Source organism: Ostrea edulis, chromosome 7 (assembly GCF_947568905.1).
Source record: "Ostrea edulis chromosome 7, xbOstEdul1.1, whole genome shotgun sequence".
In the NCBI taxonomy this organism is placed as follows: Eukaryota; Metazoa; Mollusca; class Bivalvia; order Ostreida; family Ostreidae; genus Ostrea; species Ostrea edulis.
Genome location: NC_079170.1, coordinates 14,582,017 through 14,605,541, shown reverse-complemented (window position 1 = coordinate 14,605,541; position 23,525 = coordinate 14,582,017). Strand labels below are relative to the sequence as shown.

General features: G+C 34.9%; 2 protein-coding genes across 2 annotated transcripts in view; one reads left to right on the top strand and one right to left on the bottom strand.

Moving 5' to 3' along the window:
• LOC125668723 (uncharacterized) overlaps positions 1–10,047 on the bottom strand; it is a 42,271-nt gene extending 32,224 nt beyond the window's left edge. Inside the window, exons 1-15 of the mRNA XM_056143434.1 lie at positions 9,838–10,047; positions 9,112–9,591; positions 7,620–7,715; positions 6,464–6,573; positions 6,035–6,154; positions 5,812–5,888; positions 5,222–5,359; positions 4,971–5,050; positions 4,371–4,536; positions 3,053–3,259; positions 2,755–2,916; positions 1,838–1,942; positions 1,361–1,547; positions 989–1,063; positions 219–371 (exon numbers count right to left, since the gene is read on the bottom strand). Of these exons, the coding sequence (XP_055999409.1) occupies positions 219–371; positions 989–1,063; positions 1,361–1,547; positions 1,838–1,942; positions 2,755–2,916; positions 3,053–3,259; positions 4,371–4,536; positions 4,971–5,050; positions 5,222–5,359; positions 5,812–5,888; positions 6,035–6,154; positions 6,464–6,573; positions 7,620–7,715; positions 9,112–9,577 (2,142 nt within the window). The 5' untranslated portion in view covers positions 9,578–9,591; positions 9,838–10,047. The remainder of the gene's footprint in view (positions 1–218; positions 372–988; positions 1,064–1,360; positions 1,548–1,837; positions 1,943–2,754; positions 2,917–3,052; positions 3,260–4,370; positions 4,537–4,970; positions 5,051–5,221; positions 5,360–5,811; positions 5,889–6,034; positions 6,155–6,463; positions 6,574–7,619; positions 7,716–9,111; positions 9,592–9,837) is intronic.
• An 8,656-nt stretch (positions 10,048–18,703) lies between these two features.
• Positions 18,704–21,776, top strand: LOC130047829 (uncharacterized). Its single transcript, XM_056143433.1, has one exon. The coding sequence runs from the start codon at positions 18,739–18,741 to the stop codon at positions 21,490–21,492; it is 2,754 nt and encodes a 917-aa protein (XP_055999408.1). The 5' UTR covers positions 18,704–18,738; the 3' UTR covers positions 21,493–21,776.
• The last annotated feature ends 1,749 nt before the right edge of the window (positions 21,777–23,525 follow it).

The following is a 23,525-nucleotide window of genomic DNA, read 5'->3' as shown; positions in this document are numbered from 1 at the left end:
ACGAAAAAATGCATTCCAGTCTGCAAACAGTATACACTGTAGATATAGATATTCCTTCTTCATTCTTATTAATGATCTGTTTCTCATTTCAGTAAATATCCTACAAATGATATATATATCAGTTTAGGTACACAATTATAATGGTGCTGTACCACCTACCACCCTACAAATGATAGATCAGTTTAGGTAGACATTTATAATGGTGCTGTACCACCTACCATCCTGGAATAACAAGCTATGTTCAGTGAGCAGTACATCTCATGTAACAGCTCAAGCTGAGGTAAGCTCCAGATCTGGATCATGGCGAGTTCTTTGAGGTGACACGTCGTTATCAGAGCACTGTGGGATATATCATGTCTCATTTCCTGAATCTGTAACACAAGAGACATCTAATTCAGTGTCACTTTCCTTACGACTACATCGATGTACATTTCAGAAGTAAATTTCATTTTGGAAAATATATGAGGGACCCGGTATGAACTATGATGCTTCACGCCCGCTTTCTTCGTGAACCATGTTGGAGCTTCGTGAAAAGTTTGCCAGCATGAACATGCTGAAGTGTTGCAGTTCTTACCCTTATGAATTCTCAAAACTGAAATTCATTTCTTATATTTACATTCTACTTTCACTCCATTGGGCATGCGGTTGAAAAAGACATACTAAATTTATCAACATTCGCAAGTCCGTTGTTCACAACTGCATAGCAACCATAAGGAGATAGCTATCGTGATCAGACGCAAAAACAATGGAAATGTAAATATGTAGCAATGAATAGACATACATGATTCTTTATCTAACTCTGATAGTAAGCAGGGGATCTGAACTAGCTACTCACATGCAATTGCAGGGATTTAACAGAATGAATTCCCATGGTTACAACCAATGAAATTGTAGCATTTTATGCTGATTGCATAATGGCATTTATCAGGGGACAACCATAAAGAGTTTAAAATCATGAAACAAACAGCTCAAAAGAATGTTTACTGACAGCGTCTTTAGAAGCTTTGAATTCCAGATACTTCTTCCCTTTAGTGACTGGATCCATGAATAAAATTCTTCCATCCTAAAAATATCAAAATAATTTACAAATGTACATGAATTAATGAGAAATGTATATACTGAAAAGGCAGTGCATGTATTGATAAGATGTTTATATGACATGTACATAAAGGCATTCTCTCTAACGTTTCATTCCCCGAAGTTCAATCACTTGCCAGTACACACACATATTAAGTTAATGATTGTCGAACATCTGAGAATTTTTTTTTTTACAGTGCTACCTGATTTAAATAATACTTCTAGTGAATTTCAATAAGTTTCATGAGTATCACCTTCCTCCCCACTAATCTAACAATAGTACCTCCATTCCCATCAGTAGGTAAGTCTCCTCCAGGTCCATATTTTGTATGGGGCAGCAGAAGCCTTCCTCCGTCCACATGGTGGCCGTGGACGTTAAGATGCACAGGGAGTGGCAGGAGGCCAGGGTTTCGTTACCCAGACCATTCTCCGTGGCACGGTGGGAGGGGCCGCCTTGTAATGAGGATGACCTAAGGAGAGATCATTACTGAGTTTATGTACGGGTACAGCAACAGATATTTTCTCCATCTCTGTGATTTTGATTGAAAAAAATTTAAAAGAATGCAATTGATTATGAAATAAAAAGAATATACCAATAAGCTTTGCAAACAATCATCAAATGCTACTTCTAATGTTCCATTCAAGGAATAATTAGGAGTATTTTCAACAGGAAGGGAATCTTTCAAAAGAGACTCCTCACTTACTCAATACATCTGTAAATTATTAGAGAGACAAATGACAAGGTCATAACCCAACTTACCAGCCCCCTAGTGGATTGTCAGAATCCTTCTTGCCTTTATTGGAGAGATAAGGAATCTGTAAGTCATGGACATTCCAAGTCATCACCCTGCAGCTAGGATCAGTCCTGAATAAAAAAGTATTTACTCTAGCACAATGCCTCTAACATGGTCATGTTAAATTGTGGGGAAATTGACCTTCACCTTAAATAATAACCTTGACATTAAGAAGTCACATAGTAATGACCTTGACCTTTCACATTACCAAATATGATGTCTATCTTGTATAGTTCAATAGTTACAATCAAGGTTAAACTTGTAGACAGACAAGGAGATGAGAGGTATATACTGACACAGACCAAAACAAGACACGCAATACGTTCTCTGATCTTCAAACTTCAATTTCACAGACATGTAATAATTAACACATCATAAGACATTAACAGTGTGAACTGTGCATGTAATTTCTTTAAAAAGGTCATGCTCTGCCTCTCTAATATTGCATACAGTCTGCGTTTTAATCTGTGTGAAAAAAGAAAGTCTATAACCACCGCAACAACAGCTTGTTTTTAATAGTGAAATTCAATATTAGATAGACAATATTAGATAGACACACATGAACAGACACATCAAGATACTGTAGAAGTACTTTTTTCCACACGGTATTAATTTACGATATGTACGCGGTCACAAATTTTCCGCGGAAATTTATCCCAGCGTACTTAAAGTAAATGAAAGACATTAAGTGGCAATCTAAGAAATCCGCCCAATTTTCTACCCGCGGAATAAACAGAAATTGTCATTCCGCGGACTTATGAACCCGTGGAAAAAAGTATGTTTACAGTATTTAGATGTACATGTACAGCACCTCTCATTGTGAATTTCCATAAACTTGACAACATACCAATGTACACATATGATAACAATATAATACTCGTACTTTGTGGTATAGACCCAGATCTCCATGGTAGTAATGAGGACAAACACCATATTATACTCCCGACTGTAACAGACACTGAGCACCCTCTGTAGGGGGGAAATATCAGGGGGAGGTAACACTGTCGTCAAGTTCTTCTGACTCTTACGGGAAAACAGACGCATGCTAAAATTGAACAGAAATAGAGTACATGAAAACTGTCATTCATGGCTGATGGTTTGGTGCGATAAAGTATTTATGAGAATTTAGGAGGGAACTACTTTTATTTGTTTGGGAAAATTAATTTCCATGGGATCCTTACCTGCTATCCTGACCCTCAGCGACAACTCGTGTTGTTTTATTTTCACAACTGGCAAGAGAAAGACGGCAAATTCGGCTTCTGGCAACGGCAAAGAAATCGTAGAACTGATTGAGATTCCAGAGAGTGATGTTTCTGACAGTGGCACAATACATCAGAGAGTCATCTGTCATTCCCATCCAGAGCACCCCATCCGTGGAGATCACAACACTGTGAAAAAATAACAAGGATTATATATCTGTCATCTCAATACACAGCAGCTCATCCGTGGAAATCACAACACTGCGGAAAAAAAAAAAACCCCAAAGATTATATATATAGTCATCTCAGTACACAGCACCCCATCCGTGGAGATCACAACACTGCGAAAAAATAACAAGGATTATACATGTATATCTGTCATCTCAATACACAGCAGCTCATCCGTGGAAATCACAACACTGCAAAAAAATAACAAGGATTATATATATAGTCATCTCAATACACAGCAGCTCATCCATGGAAATCACAACACTGCGGGGAAAAATAACGAGGATTATATATCCCATGTATCACAGCTGGAAGCTCAATCTAACAAGATATATCAGTACTAAAATCAAAATACAGGCAGCCTCTAAAGATGTTAGATCCAACAACGTAATCTCATATCATATTTATCATGAAACCAAAATACAGGCAGCCTCTTAAGATGTTAGATCCAACAAAGTAATCTCATATCATATTTATCATAAAAGCAATATATAACTATCACATATACAAAGAACAAAGTGTGATAAATATAAAAATCTGTCCTTGAAAATACTAAAAATGTAAAGTCAGTATACTTAAGCAACTTCACTATGAAATACTGTCTGTACTATGAATAATATTAATTGAAACATGAATTTTACAGGCTAAAATCATAGTATTATAATTGTGACATTACAGCTTGAATAATTTCCCAGACCTCTAATTATCTGCACAATATGCTAGTTTGTAATGATAGGGGTTTGTAAATTATAGGTACATGTATGCATATCATCACTGCTATTTTTACAAACATTATTTATCATTGTGTTGTTCTATGTATCATACTTAATAATTGTGATGATAAAATCATGTGCATCATATTAGATATTCAAAAATCTGCTGACAATCTCAGTAGAAGTGAACTACTAATTCTACATTGACCTTAAGCATATCCAAAGCAACACAAATATATTTCTTCTGATTTTTATAAACCTTTTATTTTTCAAGGTCAACAACCAAACCAATTTTTTTTTTGAATTTACAAACAGAATCAAGTTTATGGAGTTTTAAAAAAATGAAATTGAAGCCCAACCTGTATAATATCTCCATTGTGTTGAGTGACCACATTTTGACTGACCCATCTAATGAGGCGGTCACTATGATTGACAGCTTGACCGGATGAACCACTAGACTGGTGACTGCTCGAGAGTGCCCACGAAAAGTGTGCACAAGTCCACCCCGTAAACTCCACATCTTCACTAAAAATAACAAGTACAAAAATCCCAGGTTAATTAACATGTAAAGTGTGCACCAGTCCACCCCGTAAACTCCACATCTTCACTAAAAATAACAAGTACAAATATCCCAGGTTAATTAACATGTAAAGTGTGCACCAGTCCACCCCGTAAACTCCACATCTTCACTAAAAATAACAAGTACAAAAATCCCAGGTTAATTAACATGTAAAGTGTGCACAAGTCCACCCCATAAACTCCACATCTTCACTAAAAAAAAACAAGTACAAATATCCCAGGTTAATTAACATGTAAAGTGTGCACAAGTCCACCCCGTAAACTCCACATCTTCACTAAAAATAACAAGTACAAAAATCCCAGGTTAATTAACAGGTAAATCAACAGTGAATTTTACCTTGTTTGTGACAACTTTCGTGATGTATTTTCTCATCACTTACCTTCTGTATCAATGGAACAAGTCAGAAGCGTCTTGGAGAACTGGGAGTAGATACAGCCCGTGATGGACATGGTGTGAGCTCTGTATGATAGACACCGACATCAGTTTATCCATTCATCAGACGGAATTATCATTCATTTCAATCTTTCTCAATATCAATAATAAATACTTGGCAATCTAATTAATATGTAGGAAATAGAAAGCAAATTAAGCACCTGAACTACACCTTTCTTGCTGAATCTGAAAACTTACTTTAGGAATTTGAAGAGTAGCTGCCCTTTGAGGTCGTAGGCATAGAGATCTGTGTCGGAACAACAGTACAGGTGCTGCAAGGTCAAGTCAAGGTCAACCCGCTTTACCCAGCTTCCACCAACGTCCTTCAGGTCTCGACTGCAACAGAGAAATCAAAGAAAAATATGCATGCAGATAGTGTCCCTAAGAATGTATGTAGACTATAATCATCAGTCAAATTAATAAATCATTTAATAAAAGAGATACATACATCAGTGTGTTGTTAATTACATATGTATATACATGTACATATATATATATATATATATATATATATATATATATATTTGCAAACCATATGCAAAGGGGTTGATTGACAGGGGTTAATTGATAGGGGTTGATTATGCAATATCAGTATAAGAACCATTAATATAATTAATTGTATAACTGTGAGGATGGCAAAATGCTCAAAAATTCTGTAATCGTGTATGTGTAAATAATCTACACACCTCACTTTCCACTTTTACAGAAATTGAAAATAAATCTGTCTGTCTATGAGGACTTAATATTTCTAGAATGTTGACAAAATCTGTTACAAGTTAAACACGTACACTCGTCTGAGTCTGTAATTGGCAAGTGGTTTGATTTCTGTTAATGGTTTGGCTGCATCCTGTTCAAACTTCCATATCTAAAAACAGGAGTATCATTTAGAAAGCATGCATACACAAAGCGTTCATTCAGTGGTGGCTTTTTTAACATCACACTTTACAAGTCAGGTTGTGTTATTACAACGTTGAAACATCATACATTCCGGTTTCTGTTTTGGGGACTTACCGTCGTTCCTCCAACGCCCCCTGTAATTAGCTCATCGCCTACCGGGTTGAACAACATGAACAGAACAGATCGCAGGTTCGCACTCACTGAACAAGTCTCAATGAAGTCTCGATTCAGAACCTACATACATACAGTAAAACACGCTTATAGTGAAGTACTGGGGAGGAATAATTACAGTAAAACATGCTTATAGTGAAGTACTGGGGAGGAATAATTACAGTAAAACATGCTTATAGTGAAGTGCTGGGGAGGAATAATTACAGTAAAACATGCTTGTAGTGAAGTGCTGGGGAGGATCAATTTGATTCGTTATAAATGTAATCTGATATGTTCAATCAGTTGATAATACAAATCACTTTGCTGTAAGTCAGTGTTCCTTTGATATTGAAATTTGTCTGACATACATGTCTTAATTATAGAATTGCAAACCTTGAGGGCAAAATCTTTTCCAAGAGCAAAGTAGCAGTTGAATTTCTTGGCGTAAACGAGATATGAAATCAGTCTGTATTCGTACTTTGGGTACATCAGTGCCCTTTGAACTAGTAAATAAACATGATACAGTACAGTTATTTCAAAACATCTTGAAATAGTGCAGTTAATATGTATAGTCGTGTTTTTAGTCATCACATTGCTGTAGCGTTAAATATGTACAAACTACCTAGTGGAACATGTGTTTCCACCCTCCCTCCCCACTTCCGTTATGCTTTACATGTATGTCATACAGTTGTTTGCCCAGTTCTGGATCATATTTTCATTAAAGATTGCCGGCGGTATATAATCCACGAAGATAATCTACGTTTTTATCTTCTTGTTAGAATTTATAATTAGAACATGTGGGCTGGACTTAATTTACTATCTCAAAACATATGAAGAGTCCTTCAATGATAGCTGTTTGTTCAAGTTCAATGCTAAATTTCCTACTAAGTACTTCAAGAGTGTTTCATCTTTTACATACTTCAAACCAAACCACCATTAAAACCTTCAGAGGAGAGAAAATAAAGTGAAAGATTCCAAATTGTAGAGATTGCTTTTTTTTTTTTTTTTTTACATTTTTGGTATGAGTTTATGTGAAAACTGAAAAATAACTTCTGATCTAGATCCTATAATTGTGAATTTAAATCTACTAATTTGAAAATGAATTGCTGTATTTTGAGGTTGCATGTTGTATTATTTCATGGAATCAGTAATATTAACTAATAGATAAAATGTAATAGCTTATCTGCATACCTGCAATCTTTCTTCACATTAAATTTGAAAAAATTATATACATTGCATGCCTAAAGTTTAAGACATGTAGTTGGCTTATCATTTGTATCATGGTGTTAGTTTCAGTACTCAGAGCACCCCCATACATTTAAAATTCTAACGCACATGACGTGTGCATTTTCTCAATATACACCAATATACACATGTAATTTGTCTGAAATTTTTATCCATGAACTATTACAATTAACAACTTAAATGTAAAGGATATTCTAAGATTTATTTGTAATTAAAACTTCAATATAATTAGTTTGTTAGATAGAAATGAAATTTGATAGCATTATTGCCAGGTTGGTTCCTTTTCTTTCTTATATTTACTCACTGCGCCTCTCTCCATTCAGGCCTGGGTCTCTCTTCCATGTCGTGATTCCCTTACCGTCCAAAATGACAAACTGTCTCATCCTCCCGTTATACACAACTGAAATAACCAGGACAACGTAAAAAGTCACAAACTGTCTCATCCTCCCGTTATACACAACTGAAATAACCATGACAACATAAAAAGTCACAAACTGTCTCATCCTCTCGTTATACACAACTGAAATAACCATGACAACATAAAAAGTCACAAACTGTCTCATCCTCCCGTTATACACAACTGAAATAACCAGGACAACATAAAAAGTCACAAACTGTCTCATCCTCCCGTTATACACAACTGAAATAACCATGACAACGTAAAAAGTGTTCAGTACTCCCCATTCTCAACATTCGATTTCTGTCAAATTTAGTATATCGTCAAACTTTGCATACAGTAATTTCAGTAAGGCCTAAAATAAAAATAGCTGTGTATCTGCTAACTTGACCAATCCTCAATTATACATCTTTGCTAGCCAAGGGTTTTCGTATGCTCTCCAGGGTTTGTGAGGAGTATAGAGTGGAAAAAAACACTTGGCCAGTGAAAATGTAAATTATATTCCCTACCCTAGAGATATTTTTAACTTGACATTAAATAGATTATTGAGTAAATATTGCTGTGGGGTTGACACTTGTAAATTATATTTGTACTTCATGGGTATAATTTATATCAAAACATAGTTAAAAGTTGCATTAATCATGTTAATAGTGAAAATGAGCCTCTATAATATATTAATATACCTGCAACTTAAATGGAGATTGTAATCATAATATTTCTTTGTGTACTCTTTAAAAGTAAAGTTTGAGAAAAAAAATATAATTCCTTTCCTCTCGACCCACCCTAGCTTTAAACTTGGATGTTTGCGGAAACACAACAGCTTAGTATACTCCTAGCCTAAGATTTCTGAAATCTGGTTCACCCAAGTCAGATTTCCCCCTAACCTTTTCACCTATTACCTTGCATGGAGTAAATCATGATCAATTTCGAACTTTGTAAAAATTAAGGACATATGCGATGTTTCTCTATAATATATGATTTGTTGTGACATTTCAATTCATTGCATTACATCTTGTTTGCAAACTACAAAAATCTTGAGGTATATTACTATGTTTGCTTTAGAGTTAGCAGATTTTGATAGTTCAATTGTTGCAAGTAAAAATGTAAAGTCAGCTCCTATGTTGTATAAATATAGCAAAGAAGGAGAGAAAAATCTTAGGGAAAATTGGGTATCGAACTGGGGAGACTAACAACTCAGCTACCCTGGTCAATAAACAGATTATAATGGTAACATTACTATTTTAATACAGTAACTACAATATAAAACTTAAAACTATAATTAGGAATTAAATCATACAAGAACTCATCATAAAGAGGCAATGAAAAAATAATTTTAAAGAAAATCCTAGATTTAGTTGAACTTGAAAAATGATCCAATTCACATTAAATTTCCACCTACTTCCCATGATGTCTGCATTTTTGCGACCGTGTGAATATGTAGCTCTTGGCAAGACTCCATACGGAACTGAAGTAAAATGCTCTGAGTAATGAATATTCAGTTCCGCCTCTTGGTCCCTCGAGTCCTCAGTCCTCGAGGATGTTTCTGAAGATTCTGACTCCTGTCTCCTCAAATCCTTGGCTATTTCCCCCTTAATCTTATCCAGCATGGGGTCATCGAGTCCATCGATGTAATCAGCCTCTGATACGCTGGGCACTATAAAATCAGCATCCTCTGGTTCGAAACCAAAGTCCTCTCCCAGTTCATCCGGTCCCTGGAGTTCCGTAAGGTATGTACTGTTAGGGTTCAGGATTTCCTCTACTCGTTGTTTGTAGCTTTCATTGCTGTCTTCTTGAATTGCTTCGAGATTAGTTTTCCTGAGTAACACTTCATCTTCAAAGTGAACTCTGTCTGTTAATCCAGGCATTCTGCTGGGTGTGACTGAAAGACAGACATCAGTTATGAACATTGCCAAATCCATTACTGTACCTGTAGACAAACACCTGTTGTAACAGGTATATATAATTTTTATAATAAAATGAGCATAACTTTCCTGAATGCCAATGAAGACACATTATATAGCATGCATTACACCATATATTTCGTATTATGACAGTGTATAGATAATCAGAAAGAGACATCTAGGAATCTAAGTCATGGAGGAAATTCGAGTTAAATCCTTAGTACCTGTGTCAAGAATATGTCAAGTCTCTTTGTTGCAATTTAAACGGTGAATGCCATTATTTCAACGCATACTTGTTTAGCATTTGCAATTAACCCATTGTAAAAATAGAAATAAAGTAAATCATGGTTTTTTAAAAGTACTAATACAGAAACAGCAAGTGCCCGCGCCAGTCGTCCATGTTGTTTACAGATAGCAACGTTAGAAAAGCGCCATCTATAATATATACGTTTGCAATCGGAATATCACTCGGCCTTTTCCGTCAAGTCCAAAATTCCTGACATCAGAGAGGTGGATCCACGATTTTAGAGAGAGAGAGAGAGAGAGAGAGAGAGAGAGAGAGAGAGAGAGAGAGAGAGAGAGAGAGAGAGAGGGGGGAGGGAGGGGGGGAGTTACACTATTAAAACTAAAATATATTACTACCGTAGAATATTCAATATAATTTTTACATGGCGGAGAAAAAAGATTTCATAACCCTAAGGTAAAATCAACCGTGCATTAATAGTAGATCATAGTAGATAATTCGCGTATATAGTATATAATAGTTCATTGAACAAAGTAGTGCATTTGAAAATCTTTCACAAAGAAACTATTATATGCATCCTGGCTTTCCACTATAAAAGACAATTGGGTGCTAGAATCGATAATAATCCTTCTCTGTAAATCATAGTTCATCAAATTATTATTCTTAATTTTGTGTTAATTATCTTTCATATTTTTTTTTTACCATGGAAACAATGATTTAGAACGTTTTAGTGTTACACGTAGCTTTGCTATAATTGACAAATGCACCAGAGAAATTTGATGTAGATGAAAAGTGGAGGATATATACAACAATATTTTGAAGTTGAAAATTTTCAAATTTACTTTATTTTGTCAAAAAATACAGTTTTAATAGAAGGTAATCTTAGAATATTTTTTTTTAAATTAAAACACCTGCTGGACTCGACCCTGCGACCTACAGGTCTACAGTCGGTATGCTAACTTACCGAGCTACCTGGGTATGTAATTATTTATTGAAAAGGAAAAGTCAAATATTGCTGATATTAATTTTTTTCATCCATGTTTTTAAAGGAAGTCAGCCATTATGACGATGTAGAGTACCTCCTTAAAAAGAGTTCCATTTTCGAATGGCCTAATGGTATGGTATAAATGATTATTTTTTTTTAAAGATATACATCTTTGTTTTATTCTTAAATCTTGAAGTATATAATAGTACTGTAGCGAGAGATATTCTTTCAAAAATTACACACACACACACACACACACACACACACACACCAAAAAAAAAAAAAATAAAATAAAAGCACACAAAATAAAGAAAGAAAAAACTTATCGAACGCAAGGACCAAACACTAAAAATAAAACCAGTTTAAATGTTTGTCATATACATGTAATATCATAGATAAAACTAAATGAATATTTATCGACTTGTTTAACACAACTTTTAGGATCAATAAATAAATAAATTTTATTCTGTATATATACATACATACAAACATACATAGGGGGCCTATATAAGATACCAAATATAACCCATTAAGCTCGAAAGCTTATTTCCAATGGGGTCCTTTTGATGCACGGATGTTTGCGCTAGGGGGTAATTTACATGTATGTGGGAGGAAACCGGACTACCCGGAGGAAACCCACGTGTCCGATCACGGGGATCGAACTCGGGTCGCAGTGGTGAGAAGCGAGAGCCTCTGTGCTACCCGGACAATTCAGAGTAAAAACAAAAGAAAAGAAAAAAAAAAAAAACAAAAAACAAAACAAAACAAAAAAAACAAAAAAAAAAAAAGGGGGGAGGGGAATCGAACACAAACAGTACTTCTAAATGATTGTTATTTATTTTCATTGTTATAATTAATTGCCTGTTAACATGTACATGCCCCCCGAGGGCCCTTGATTGGTCACGTGATCAAATCCTATAACGGCCGAAGGGAGTTAGAGTAGATTTGATCACGTACCAACTTCATGTCATATCCCAATAGCATTCAAAAATGATATCTTATTTCTTATATTTATATTTTCTATTTTGATTTGTGTTCTTACCGAGCTTCCATGATTATGTAGCAGATGACCAAAATAACGATCGTAGAACACAAAATATAGTTCGTAAGAGTTTTATCGAATAAAAAATTAGGAACAATATAAAAGAGAATATAAGATATAGATGTTTAATTGAAAATGTTAAAAAAAGACGAAGCATGTGTAAAAATAAAAGTAATTTAGAGCGTAAAGTTAACTGAAATGACGACAAGAAGAGCGGAGTAAACTACATCCGTGGTGTGATTTGGTCGCGATCAGCGATGGAGGATCTGAGAGAATTGAGTCCGGTTTTTGGAAAGAAACAACGGTATGTTCATCGTTAGGACTCGCGGTTGTAGCCATGCAGGAGACGATTCAAGACAGTAGGACAGATTTAAACCAAGTGCAGATAGGTTGGGTCTTTTATTTACCTTCAGTGTGTGTAAAATAAAATAAAAACGAACTGACGGAGTTTTTGTTCACTTGAGAGATTTCCGTTGTAGGATTTTAATGTCAGAAGACTCGCACCGGTACCCTGACATGAACATGTAAATTTTTCGAGCCTCGAAACCAGCCTCGCTAATAATCATGCCGAATCATAGCCGTGATGGAAGTTGCCAGGAAACAACAGGTTAACTTATCATCATGAAGTAAATACATGAAGGCTTATAACTCTGCCTACATGTTTTCGCTTCCAATATCATAGAACTTTATTTTATAAATTCGCCATGCAGAAGTTGCAGACGGTATTTAAAACTGTATAAAATGAAACAACAGAAGGATATATGTTTAATGTTTCTCTTTTATAAATTGATGAAATTCTTATTTTTTACAAAATAAACTGTATAAATATCCTGCTGCGTTTATTTCTGTTATGATGTCATTGCAGTGGCGGATCCAGGGTTTACGAAAGGGTGTGTGTGAAACTCAAGTATTAGCCAAAATGCTTAGCCATTTTGGGTGCCAATCTGGAATTTTACTAATCTGGAATTTTACTCACACTATTTCTATTATTTAAATTTGTGGCGAGAGGTGGGGGGGGGGGGGGGGGGGTCTAAATCTCCCACTGCATTGCATAAGCAAGAAGCCAGGTGAAAATACAGGAACTGACTTTTGAAGCGGTGATTGTATTCATATGCAAGAACAAACTGATCACATGACCAATTTCATGTCACACGAAATTGAACATCAATTTCATTAGTACTGTCATATAAGGAAGTGCATTGGGAAATGTAAATATAATATAATAACAGTGAACTCATTTTTCTTATAAATCGTTATATTGTAATTTTTTTTTATCTTTGCAACCCCCCCCCCCCCTCTAGATCCGCGCATGATAACGACCACAGAAATTTCAAAAGTTCGACTTTAAACGAGACTGTTGAAACCCCGATAACATCAACTTATTGTCAGTAGCCTGCCTCGATGAAAAGAATTGCTTTTGTTTTAATTTCTGCTTAAATCGACAAACATGTGGCCAAAGTTGTTCATAAAGGTATTTTGTTCAACTTTTGGAAGTGGAATACGAAACTCATCGAATAATGAAGATCCTGAAACGGTGAAAATATTAAGAAATATTTTCACAATGACTTGCATGGGCTGTATAATTAGCTGTGGTAAAGAAATTACTTTTATTACATATATATCCTAAATTTGAAATCGCCAGCAACACATACATGTACATCATTTTAAAATTTGATTCAATATCACTGACCCAAACCTCTATATCGAGATGGTTTTGATATTGTTATAACAGTTCCAAATTTTATCGACTACTTCTTTCGTTTTATTTAAGTGAGACACACATAATAATTTGATGTTCAGAACCTCCATAATCTACTGATTGATGAAGGTCAAATCCTTATTGTATTTCATAATGTACTTGTACTTCTTATACATGTATATAGACATGGTACATGTTTCATCAAAATAAGAAAAATGTCACCTGTGCGACTAAATTATATCGGTCAGACAGATACTTAATCCACGTGTATCGTCTGTCAAGTATAGTTATGCACTTAAATGATTGACGTAATTATTCGCAGAAAACACATGATCTCCTTACTGAAGATTGTTTAGTAACTACAGTAGACTTTGAAATGTAGGTGTTGTCCTTACGTTTTATCAAAACCTTTGATACTCTGAGATATGATATGCCCACCACACGTTTGAGTTGTAATATGTTAACATTACGGAGGAAATGGATAGGGTATATAAAAGGGAGAGTGAAAATTGCGATTGTAGATCGGGGATCAAGGAGCGAAGGGGAAGGAAAGAGTCGGGAAAAGGTAGATATTGTAGGAGAGTTAGGGGAAAAGGTAGATATTGTAGAAGAGTTAGGGGAAAAGGTAGACATTGCAGGAGAGTTAGGGAAAAGGGATGAAGGGAGTTAACCCTTTCTACTCACCCCACTCAATAACAGACGGCGCATCTAAATCTAACTGTAGAAATTAACCTTTGGATTAAGTGTGGTGATATATGTTGCGCAAGTTGAATAATATTGTCTTCATTTATTTATTTTTTCGAAATATCTGATACACGTTTTGTGAACCTTTCTTGTTCAAAGGCCTAAATTCGTCTAACCGTATCATTTTCTACATTTTTGGACCATGATGAATTTCAAGATTTAAGTGTGAAGCCATGGAAGAGAAACTGTATGACCATTAATCCATGCACAAGTACAAAATGTACATTTATACGTACAGATGAGAAACTTACAGAAGCCAGGTGTTAGCCAAACACGCTGTTAACACAAAACACATACAGTTTATTATTACGGGTATAGAACACTATATTGAGAAATTTTGGTTTGAAATATTTTTTGGTGGATTTGTTTTCATGAAGTACATGTAGTTTGAAAAGTTGGATGTTCATGTTTTGCAGAAATTCACACATGTATTTGTTGTAGTTCTAGAAAGTTTGCTGATTTTATTTTATTTTTAGCGAATTCCCTACATTCTTTCCATTTTGAATCATGTGATATTTTATTTTAATGTTTCATATATTATATGTGTAATGACAAAGAATCCGATGAATGAAATACACTTTTCTGATGTACATTACTGATATCATCAATAATTATGTAGCAATTGTCATCAATGTATGGATCATTTATGCTACAAGTACTATGACAACCTCTGGTGTATCCAGGGGTCCGTGTTTGCCCAACTATCTATATTGTATTGCTCATAGGAGTTATGAGATTGATCACTGTTCGTTATCTTCACCTTTCATAGACTACTTCTTTCGTTTTATTAAAGCGAAAAATACATAATAAAATACAGAATCTGTATAATCTAATGATTGTTGAAGATCAAATCTTCACTGCATTTGATAATTTACTTTTACTTATATATAGACAAGGTGCATGTTTCATCAAATTAAGAAAAATATCACCCGTTCGACTAATTTTATATCGGTCAGACATGTAATCTATCATCTGCCAAGTATAAATATGGACTGTAATGATTGATGACATTATTCTCAGAAAACACATGATCTCCTTATTGAAGATTGTTTAGTAACTACAGTAGACTTTGAAATGTAGATATTGTCCTTACATTTGATCAAATCCTTTAATTGATACTCTGCGATATGATATGCTGAACACATGATTGGGCCGTCTTCCATATCTTTTAGAAGGTCGTTAGCTTGGGTAGGTCCTTGAGATAATTTTTATATACCTACATGTAATTGCACAAACTGTCCCTGTAAAATGATTGAATCACTAGTATTTAATGACAATAGTAATAACGAAAGTTCATTGCAAATCATCTGGAAGGTCTTCCGTAGAGACATTTGCTAATATTACGAAGGAAATGAATAGGGTTAAAGGGGAGGATGAGAAATGGGTGAAGATGATAAACAAGGAACGAAAGTGAGGAAAGGGTAGAAAAAGAATAAATAGAATAAATCTAAGAGAATATTTTCCATCCATAACAAGCCCCAAGCTATACATGTACATGTATTATGTAACAATTTCCTAACACCGGATGTTCACAAAGATAAACTGTTTATAAATCAACCATTGGGTCAAATTGGGGTATTTAATGTGTCTAGATAACAACTGTGTCCTACATTTGTCTAAACAGATTCTATCATAAGCAAACTTTGTATAAACTCTGAGAGTGTGTTATCTGAGCTACAAGATACAACATGCCTACAGTGCAATCAGTAGATAAATGGGTTTCAATTGGTTTTCTTTGAACAACTTCATATAGTCCAGACAACATGGAACCATGACCATGAAACACTCTTGCGTCACGTGTAACATAAGTATGTCAACATTTCGAACAGTGATCAATCTCATATATACCAAAAAAGAATACAAAATGGAGAACAGACCAAACACGGACCCCTGGACACACCAGAGGTGGGATGGTGTGACTAAGAGGAGTAAGCATCTCCTACCGTCGTCAAATTCAGCATGGAATGAAACGGACTATCAATACGTGACATTTGATAAACTGACGTTTGCAAACAAGATCATTAAAACTACCATAAAATTTTCAATCGAAAAGAACTTACTTCTAACCCTGTAACGTGAATATATTTGTAGGTTTAGAATTTGATTGCATATCATGCTCGCGTGTATCGAATCACTCTGAAGACATTTAAACTCCCTAGTCATATACAGTTGTTGAAATGTGGAAAATTGAAGTTGGAAAGGCTCAAGTCATCCTGTCAGTCATTAAGTTGAGCTGCTAGTTTGCCGTTAGCGTCTATATTTAGCAGAGTATCTAACCACATGGAAGACTCTATGATGTATTTTATTTGCTGTTGACTGATGTATTAAATTGACATATAAATCAAAATAGATATTGTTGATAGATAGAATGTAGTCGATATAAATTCTGCTTCATGGGAATGCAAAAACAGATATATCGATATACATATTAAAGGCATGTTTGTCACCAAAGTCTAACAACAACTGTAAAACTTCGGCTCATAAGCAATGCATTTGTTGGGAATATTCGAAACTCCAATGACTATGAAATGTCTTAAATAAGTTCTGTAACAAAGTAAGTTATGAGGAATAGAATATCAGTAGTGAAATTTGCTTCTCATGTCGGGAGCTTTAGGAAGGAACATGGCTTCATCAACAGGTGGTATTGTCATATTTAGAATCTGTATAACCTAATGATTGATGAAGGTCACTCTGCATTTGATTGTTTACATGTACTTATTCTATATAAACAAAAAACATGTTTCATCAAATCAAGAAAAATGTCACCTGTGCGACTAAATTAAATCGGTCAGACAGATACTTAATCCACGTGTATCGTCTGTCAAGTATAGTTATGCACTTTAATGATTGACGTAATTATTCGCAGAAAATGCATGATCTCCTTATTGAAGATCATTTAGTAGACTTTGAAATGTAGATAATGTCCTTACATTTTGATACAACCTTTAATGCCCTGAGATACGATATGCTAAACACACGATTGGGTTGTTAGCATGGACGTATGTCTAATTGCACAAACTCAATATATCCTTTCATGCAAAATGATTGAATCACTGTTATTTCACGACAATGATTATCACGAAAGCAAAGATCTTTGTGAATCATCCATAACGAAACATGTAACGGCGGTCAACAGGGAATGCCTACTCCTCCTAGGCATCTCATTCCACCTTTGGTATATCCAGGGGTCCGTGTTAGCCAACTCTCTATTTTGTATTGCTTATAGAAGTTATGAAATTGATCACTGTTCGTTGTCTTCAACTTCCATGTTAATATTACGGAGGAAATGGATAGGATATAAACGAGGGAGAGTTAAAATGGCTGCGATAACTGCGATTACAGAGGGAACAATGAGGGAATGGGTGTTTAATGTCTTTACATTACAACGATGTCCTACATCGGCAGGAATTTGTACTCGTGTGAGGAATGGCGGTACCGAACGCACCCTACATTATGTAGGTGTCGCTATAAATCATTCATGCGTCGCCTCGTTCTTGAACTTCCTGAAGCGGAGGTTTTGGTTTTGAATACAGCTTTCAAATTTAAACGTTTCCAATATATCTTAGAGCTTTTGGTACTTGCTTCGATAAGACTGGTTTCTATAGTGTTAAAATAGTTTACAATCGCTACCTTTTTCATATTACCGATATTTATGTTCATATCTTATCATAAACTTAAATTGAAGTTTTCAGTGTCCCTGTTTCTGAAATATCATTTCCTTGACTATCACGTGTTTCACTTAGATACAATTAATATAAATAGCACATCAGGTAACATAAATTGCATACTCACTCCTGATCCCGAAGGAATTGAATAGCTAGAACCGTGCCATTTCTTGAAGTAAGTACTTTCAAATTTCAGTGTATTATATTTGCATATATTATAGGATTAAACATTCGTTTTGAAGAATTTATCGATGTGTAAACTCTGGATATTTTACTCACAAACTGAATAAAAGTGCAAAGCACTTTTATGTGATGTTTGTGAGTAAAATGTCCATAGTTTATACATCGATGAATTCTTTAAAAAGAATGTTTGATTGTTATAATTCCAATTTGTTCCCTGTATTATCATAGTTTATACATCGATGAATTCTTTAAAAAGAATGTTTGATTCTTATAATTCCAATTTGTTCCCTGTATTATCAATTTCAAAAATTTGAATAGTTTCCCGCACTATATTATTTATTTTCAGGCGCGCATGTATACATAGCGTTTTTAGTTATTTATTGATGTGTAAATTCTTGTTTAGATTTATTATTGTCCAATCAAAAGAATTTGTAATAAATAACATTGGAATTATCAATTTTTAAATTATTACATATTTACATGTATGATTACTGTGGAGCTAAATATTATATTCTATTTCAGTCATGAAATTAAGAACGAGATTGGTTATTCTCCTAGTCGTAATGGCAATTAGTTTACTGCTTATGGTTCAAACGTTTGGACAAAATTGGAAATTTCACACAGAGGAAGAATTTGTTAAGTCTGAAGATGATATCAAAGTTCATCCATTGCAAAAAAGAATCTTAAAAAGGGAATCGCATTTACATAGCAAAAACTTAAATCCTGATATTACTGGAAAGTTTAGAAATCCACACAACGCGCAAGGGAATGCATCAATCATATGTATCCCGGTCTTTAAATTAGACAAAAATGATGTGAAAAAAGCAAGAGAACAAATAGATTCTGATCGCAGTGAGGAAGGCCATGGTTTCCTCTTTCAAATCCATTTGAATTATCCTTCTTTCGATGAATTAACAAAGAATTTGAAAGAGCCATATAAATTTAGAAATGACTTCCTTCACTGGCAATTCGTTCAGAAGAAAGAAACATTTCTTGCACAATTACCAGTGGATTTTGACCTCATTACATTTAACCTGCTCATGGTAGACAAGGAGGAGAGAGTTTTACCAGATATACATGTATCTTTAAATATGAACGATTCCAATTGTGAAATTACCGATGATAATAAGCATCTCATTATTGATGCTATGCATACATTACTCTGGAAAGAAATGTTAGCCAATTTTACTACCTATATCTTATGCAATAGACAATTCGAAACCAGTAAATTCAGAAATATCACATATTATTTAACAACGATATGGATCGGATATGACTTGAATTGCACTAGGGATCCTTCCAAAGGTGGAAAGCCCATATATCTGAAAAAGGATGACTTTCCTCTTGTCGCTCCATTTATATCCTTTTTCTTGTCGCTTCAATTTGTTTGGATATTTGTAATTTTGGAAATTGGCAAAAGGGAATCTGACCACCAGGATGTGCAGAAAGAAGAGGAGACCAACGAGTCAAGCCGAGAGAGAGAAAATGAAGACATGAAGGGGGTAGAATTATCCTTTAACTATAAGGAAGGGGACCGACCTTATGGTTTACTAAGATTTGCCTTGAAAGTTTTGTTTTCCAAATATTCTGAAGTTGATGGAAATTGTAATTGTTGCAATAAGTTGTGTAACTGGATTAGCCAATATGTCTACAACTCACCTTCATTCCGACTCATGTTCATCATATGGTTTTTTATTCTATTTCCATTCGGATTGTATCGCACAGTGTATAGAAAACACATAACAAGTACTCTATATGAAGATTACAGACATGTTGTAGGCACGAGTGAGCCAATATTTGATTTCCTGCCATGTGAAAATTCAGCCTATATTCTGGATGTTGTGTATGCGACGTTAGGTTCATTTATTGGAATGTCTATTTGCAGTGCTCTGTATAATATTTATATGTCTTCACGTGCTTCACACAAAGTCAGTGATAGATTTACGAGCCATATAGAAATAATGAAACAAAATTGTATAAAATTAGGGCACAGCTTTTGTGTCTGTTTATGCTGTCGTTGTGATTGTAGTAAATGTTGCTGTAGTCAGTGTTGTAAATGTTGCTGTAGTCAGTGTTGTGAAAATAATCAAACTTCCCGAGGTCAGAGTAGTGAAAGTAATACAGTTTCCGCTGGTCCGAGTAGTGAAAGTAAAAAAGATTCCGCTGGTCCGAGTAGTGAAAGTAAAAGAGATTCCACTGGTCCGAGTAATAATATTGTTAAAGATTTCATTTGTAATTGTATTAATTACTGTATAAAGTGTTTTGAGCGTCATGATAAAACCCGTGTGTGTTGTTCGTGTAGAATAAGACATAAATCAAATAATAAACGTGACGGAAAACAAGCGGCAAGGTTGTCAATTCAGCAGAGAAGTGATAGTGATAACAATTCCCCTAGTCAGAGTAGCGATGGTGATCCAAAATTGTCATGTACCAAACAGTTTTTGTGTTCCCTTATTTGCATACCTTGGCATTGTATTGTGTGTATTTTCCCTATAATTGACCTCATTGGATTATCCATTCATGAAAAAGCAATATGTTGTTACAATTGTAGATGTTTTGTCAAATGTAAAAACAGTGAATCGCGGGAATCGCATAGTTACTCCAAAATTGATACTTCGCTTGATTTTTCTAGTGATGATTGTACATCATGTAAATCGTGTTGTAGCCAATGTAGGGCCGAAGTCTGCAAATACATAAACATCGTCATATTCGAAATAATAGGAATTCCTGTTTGTTTTATCTTTCTACGTCCTATGATCACGACCTTTACCTTTGTCTTCAGATCACTAACATACATATTGTTTATCGCATTACCGATTCGGATACATTTATATAGATATCTTGTACTTATAATGACAGCTCTTTTCTATATCTGTAGATACTATTCTGAACTTGTCACCATGTATTCAGAAATTCTGTCGTACATATTTACAGTTCAGAAAGATGATAATAAAAGTAAACACGAATGTAAAACTATCGATGAAGAACTGTTTACATTCATCTTTGGAAAGTTACTCTTTGTAAAGAAACAATTCTTTTATTTTTTGTTTAAAAGTGTTGTTGTATCTATTTATATATTTATTATTATTGAGACACTGCTAATGAGTGGCAGGTCAACATCGGCAACAAATTTGAAAGAACCATTTGAAATCATACTTTTCTTAGTGGGCCCATATGTCATTTCGTTTTTTGTAAAAACAGGTGGAAATTACCTTGCAGAGGAAAATAAATGCGCAATCAGAAAGGCATACAAAGAATTCAATGAATCACAAACTGGTATAGAACTAATTACAATTCATAATGCATCTGGATTGTGAACAATATCAAAATCGTTAATAATTCATTACTCTCTCTCTCTCTCTCTCTCTCTCTCTCTCTCTCTCTCTCTCTCTTGTCAAGCCATTGCCCCCATCTTTCAGTCTATTTCTATTGCAACATAAAACAAATTGGATACACAATCATTGATATTGGCCTTGAGTGTGTTTTGCTCCTCATTTTATAATTCCTTCCTCCGTGCTTTTTGTAAATTTCATTTTTTAAGATGGGATTTTTTAAAAAGTAAAATCTAATATTTCTTCTTATTGTCTAGTGTTGTTGGTGTGCTTGTTAGTTCTTAAGATTAATAGAATTATGTCAATTTTTTCTATATTTGCATATTAAAAGAAAGTTTAATATAGTGGGTTCTTTTCTTCAATAGAAAATCAGGAATTCAGAATTCCAAGGAGAAAATAAGATGTTTTTATATTCATATGAAGCAGAATTTATTCAGAAACTTCTACGTGAGAAGAAAAAAGAAATTTTTTTTGCTGTGGCCTTCAATTCGACATTTAGATATATCGACGACGTTTTATCTATTAACAATAATAACTTTCAATCATATGTCAATTCGATATATCCCTGCGAGCTTGAAATAAAAGACACCACTGAGTCGTCCGCTTCTGCTTCATACCTTGGTATTTCTATTAAAGATAAACTAACAACTAAACTCTTTGACAAACAGGATGACTTCAGCTTCCCCATCGTCAACTTCCCATATTTATGTAGCAATATTCCATTATCACTTGCATATAGCGTTTATATCTCAACTGATTCGATACGCAAGAGGTTGTTCTGCTTATGGTCAGCTTTTAAATCGAGACAACCTACTGACAAACAATTTTGATGGTACATGGGTTTCAACAGTCTCGTTTAAAGTCAGAACTTCGCAAATTCTATGGTCGTTATAACGAGCTAGTTTGCCAATACAACATCATTGGGTCAAATGCTGTCTGTCGTGTTTTATACCGATTGTTAGACCGTTCGTGGCACACTGATTTTAACTACGGAAAACTCCGTTCACCTGATCAAGATATAGGACTCACGGCGGGTGTGACCGGTCTAGAGGGTGTGCTTACTCCTCCTAGGTACCTGATCCCACCTCTGGTGTGCCCAGGAATCCGTGTTTGCCTAACTATCTATTTTGCATTGCTTATGGGATTTATGAGATTGATCACTGTTCGTTATCTTTACTTTTCGTGGAACTCCTAAAAGGAATACAAAGTTAACGGTTGGGTAAAGACAGACCCCTAGACATTCCAGACATGGGATCAGGTACCCAGGAGGAGTAATCATCTCCTGTCAAACGGTCACACCCGTTGTGAACCCAATATCCCGATCAGGTAAACGTAGTAATTTGTAGTCAAAATCAGTGTAAAGAACGGCTTAATAATTGATATGAAACACGTCAGACGGCATTTGACCCAAATGACAGGTTGTATTGACAAACTAGATTGTTATAACGACCATAGAATTTGCGAAATGCTGATTTGAGACGAGACTTTTGAAACCCCTGTACCATCAACTTTCAGTAGCCTGACTCGATTTATAAACTGATCATAAGCGAAATAAGCTCTTGCGTATCGAATCAATCGAAATACATAAATATCATATGCATGTGATAAAGATAAATGTTGGAAGTTGACGATGGTGAAGCGGAAGTTATCCCTTTTGTCATAGAAGTGAGTTGTTAGTTTACCGTTAACATCTTTGTTCAATAAAATGTCCAGGTATGAGGGAGATGTGGAATACTATGTGATGTCTTTTATTTCGAGTTCACTGAGATATATTGAAAAGACATATGCAAGGTGAAGATAACGAACAGTGATCAATCTCATAACTCCTACAAGCAATACAAAATAGATAGTTGGGCAAACACGGACCCCTGGACACACCAAAGGTGGGATCAGGTGCCTAGGAGGAGTAAGCATCCCCTGTTGACCGGTCACACCCGCCGTGAGCCCCATATCCTGATCAGGTAAACGGAGTTATCCGCAGTCAAAATCAGTGTGCCAAGAACGGCTTAACAATCGGT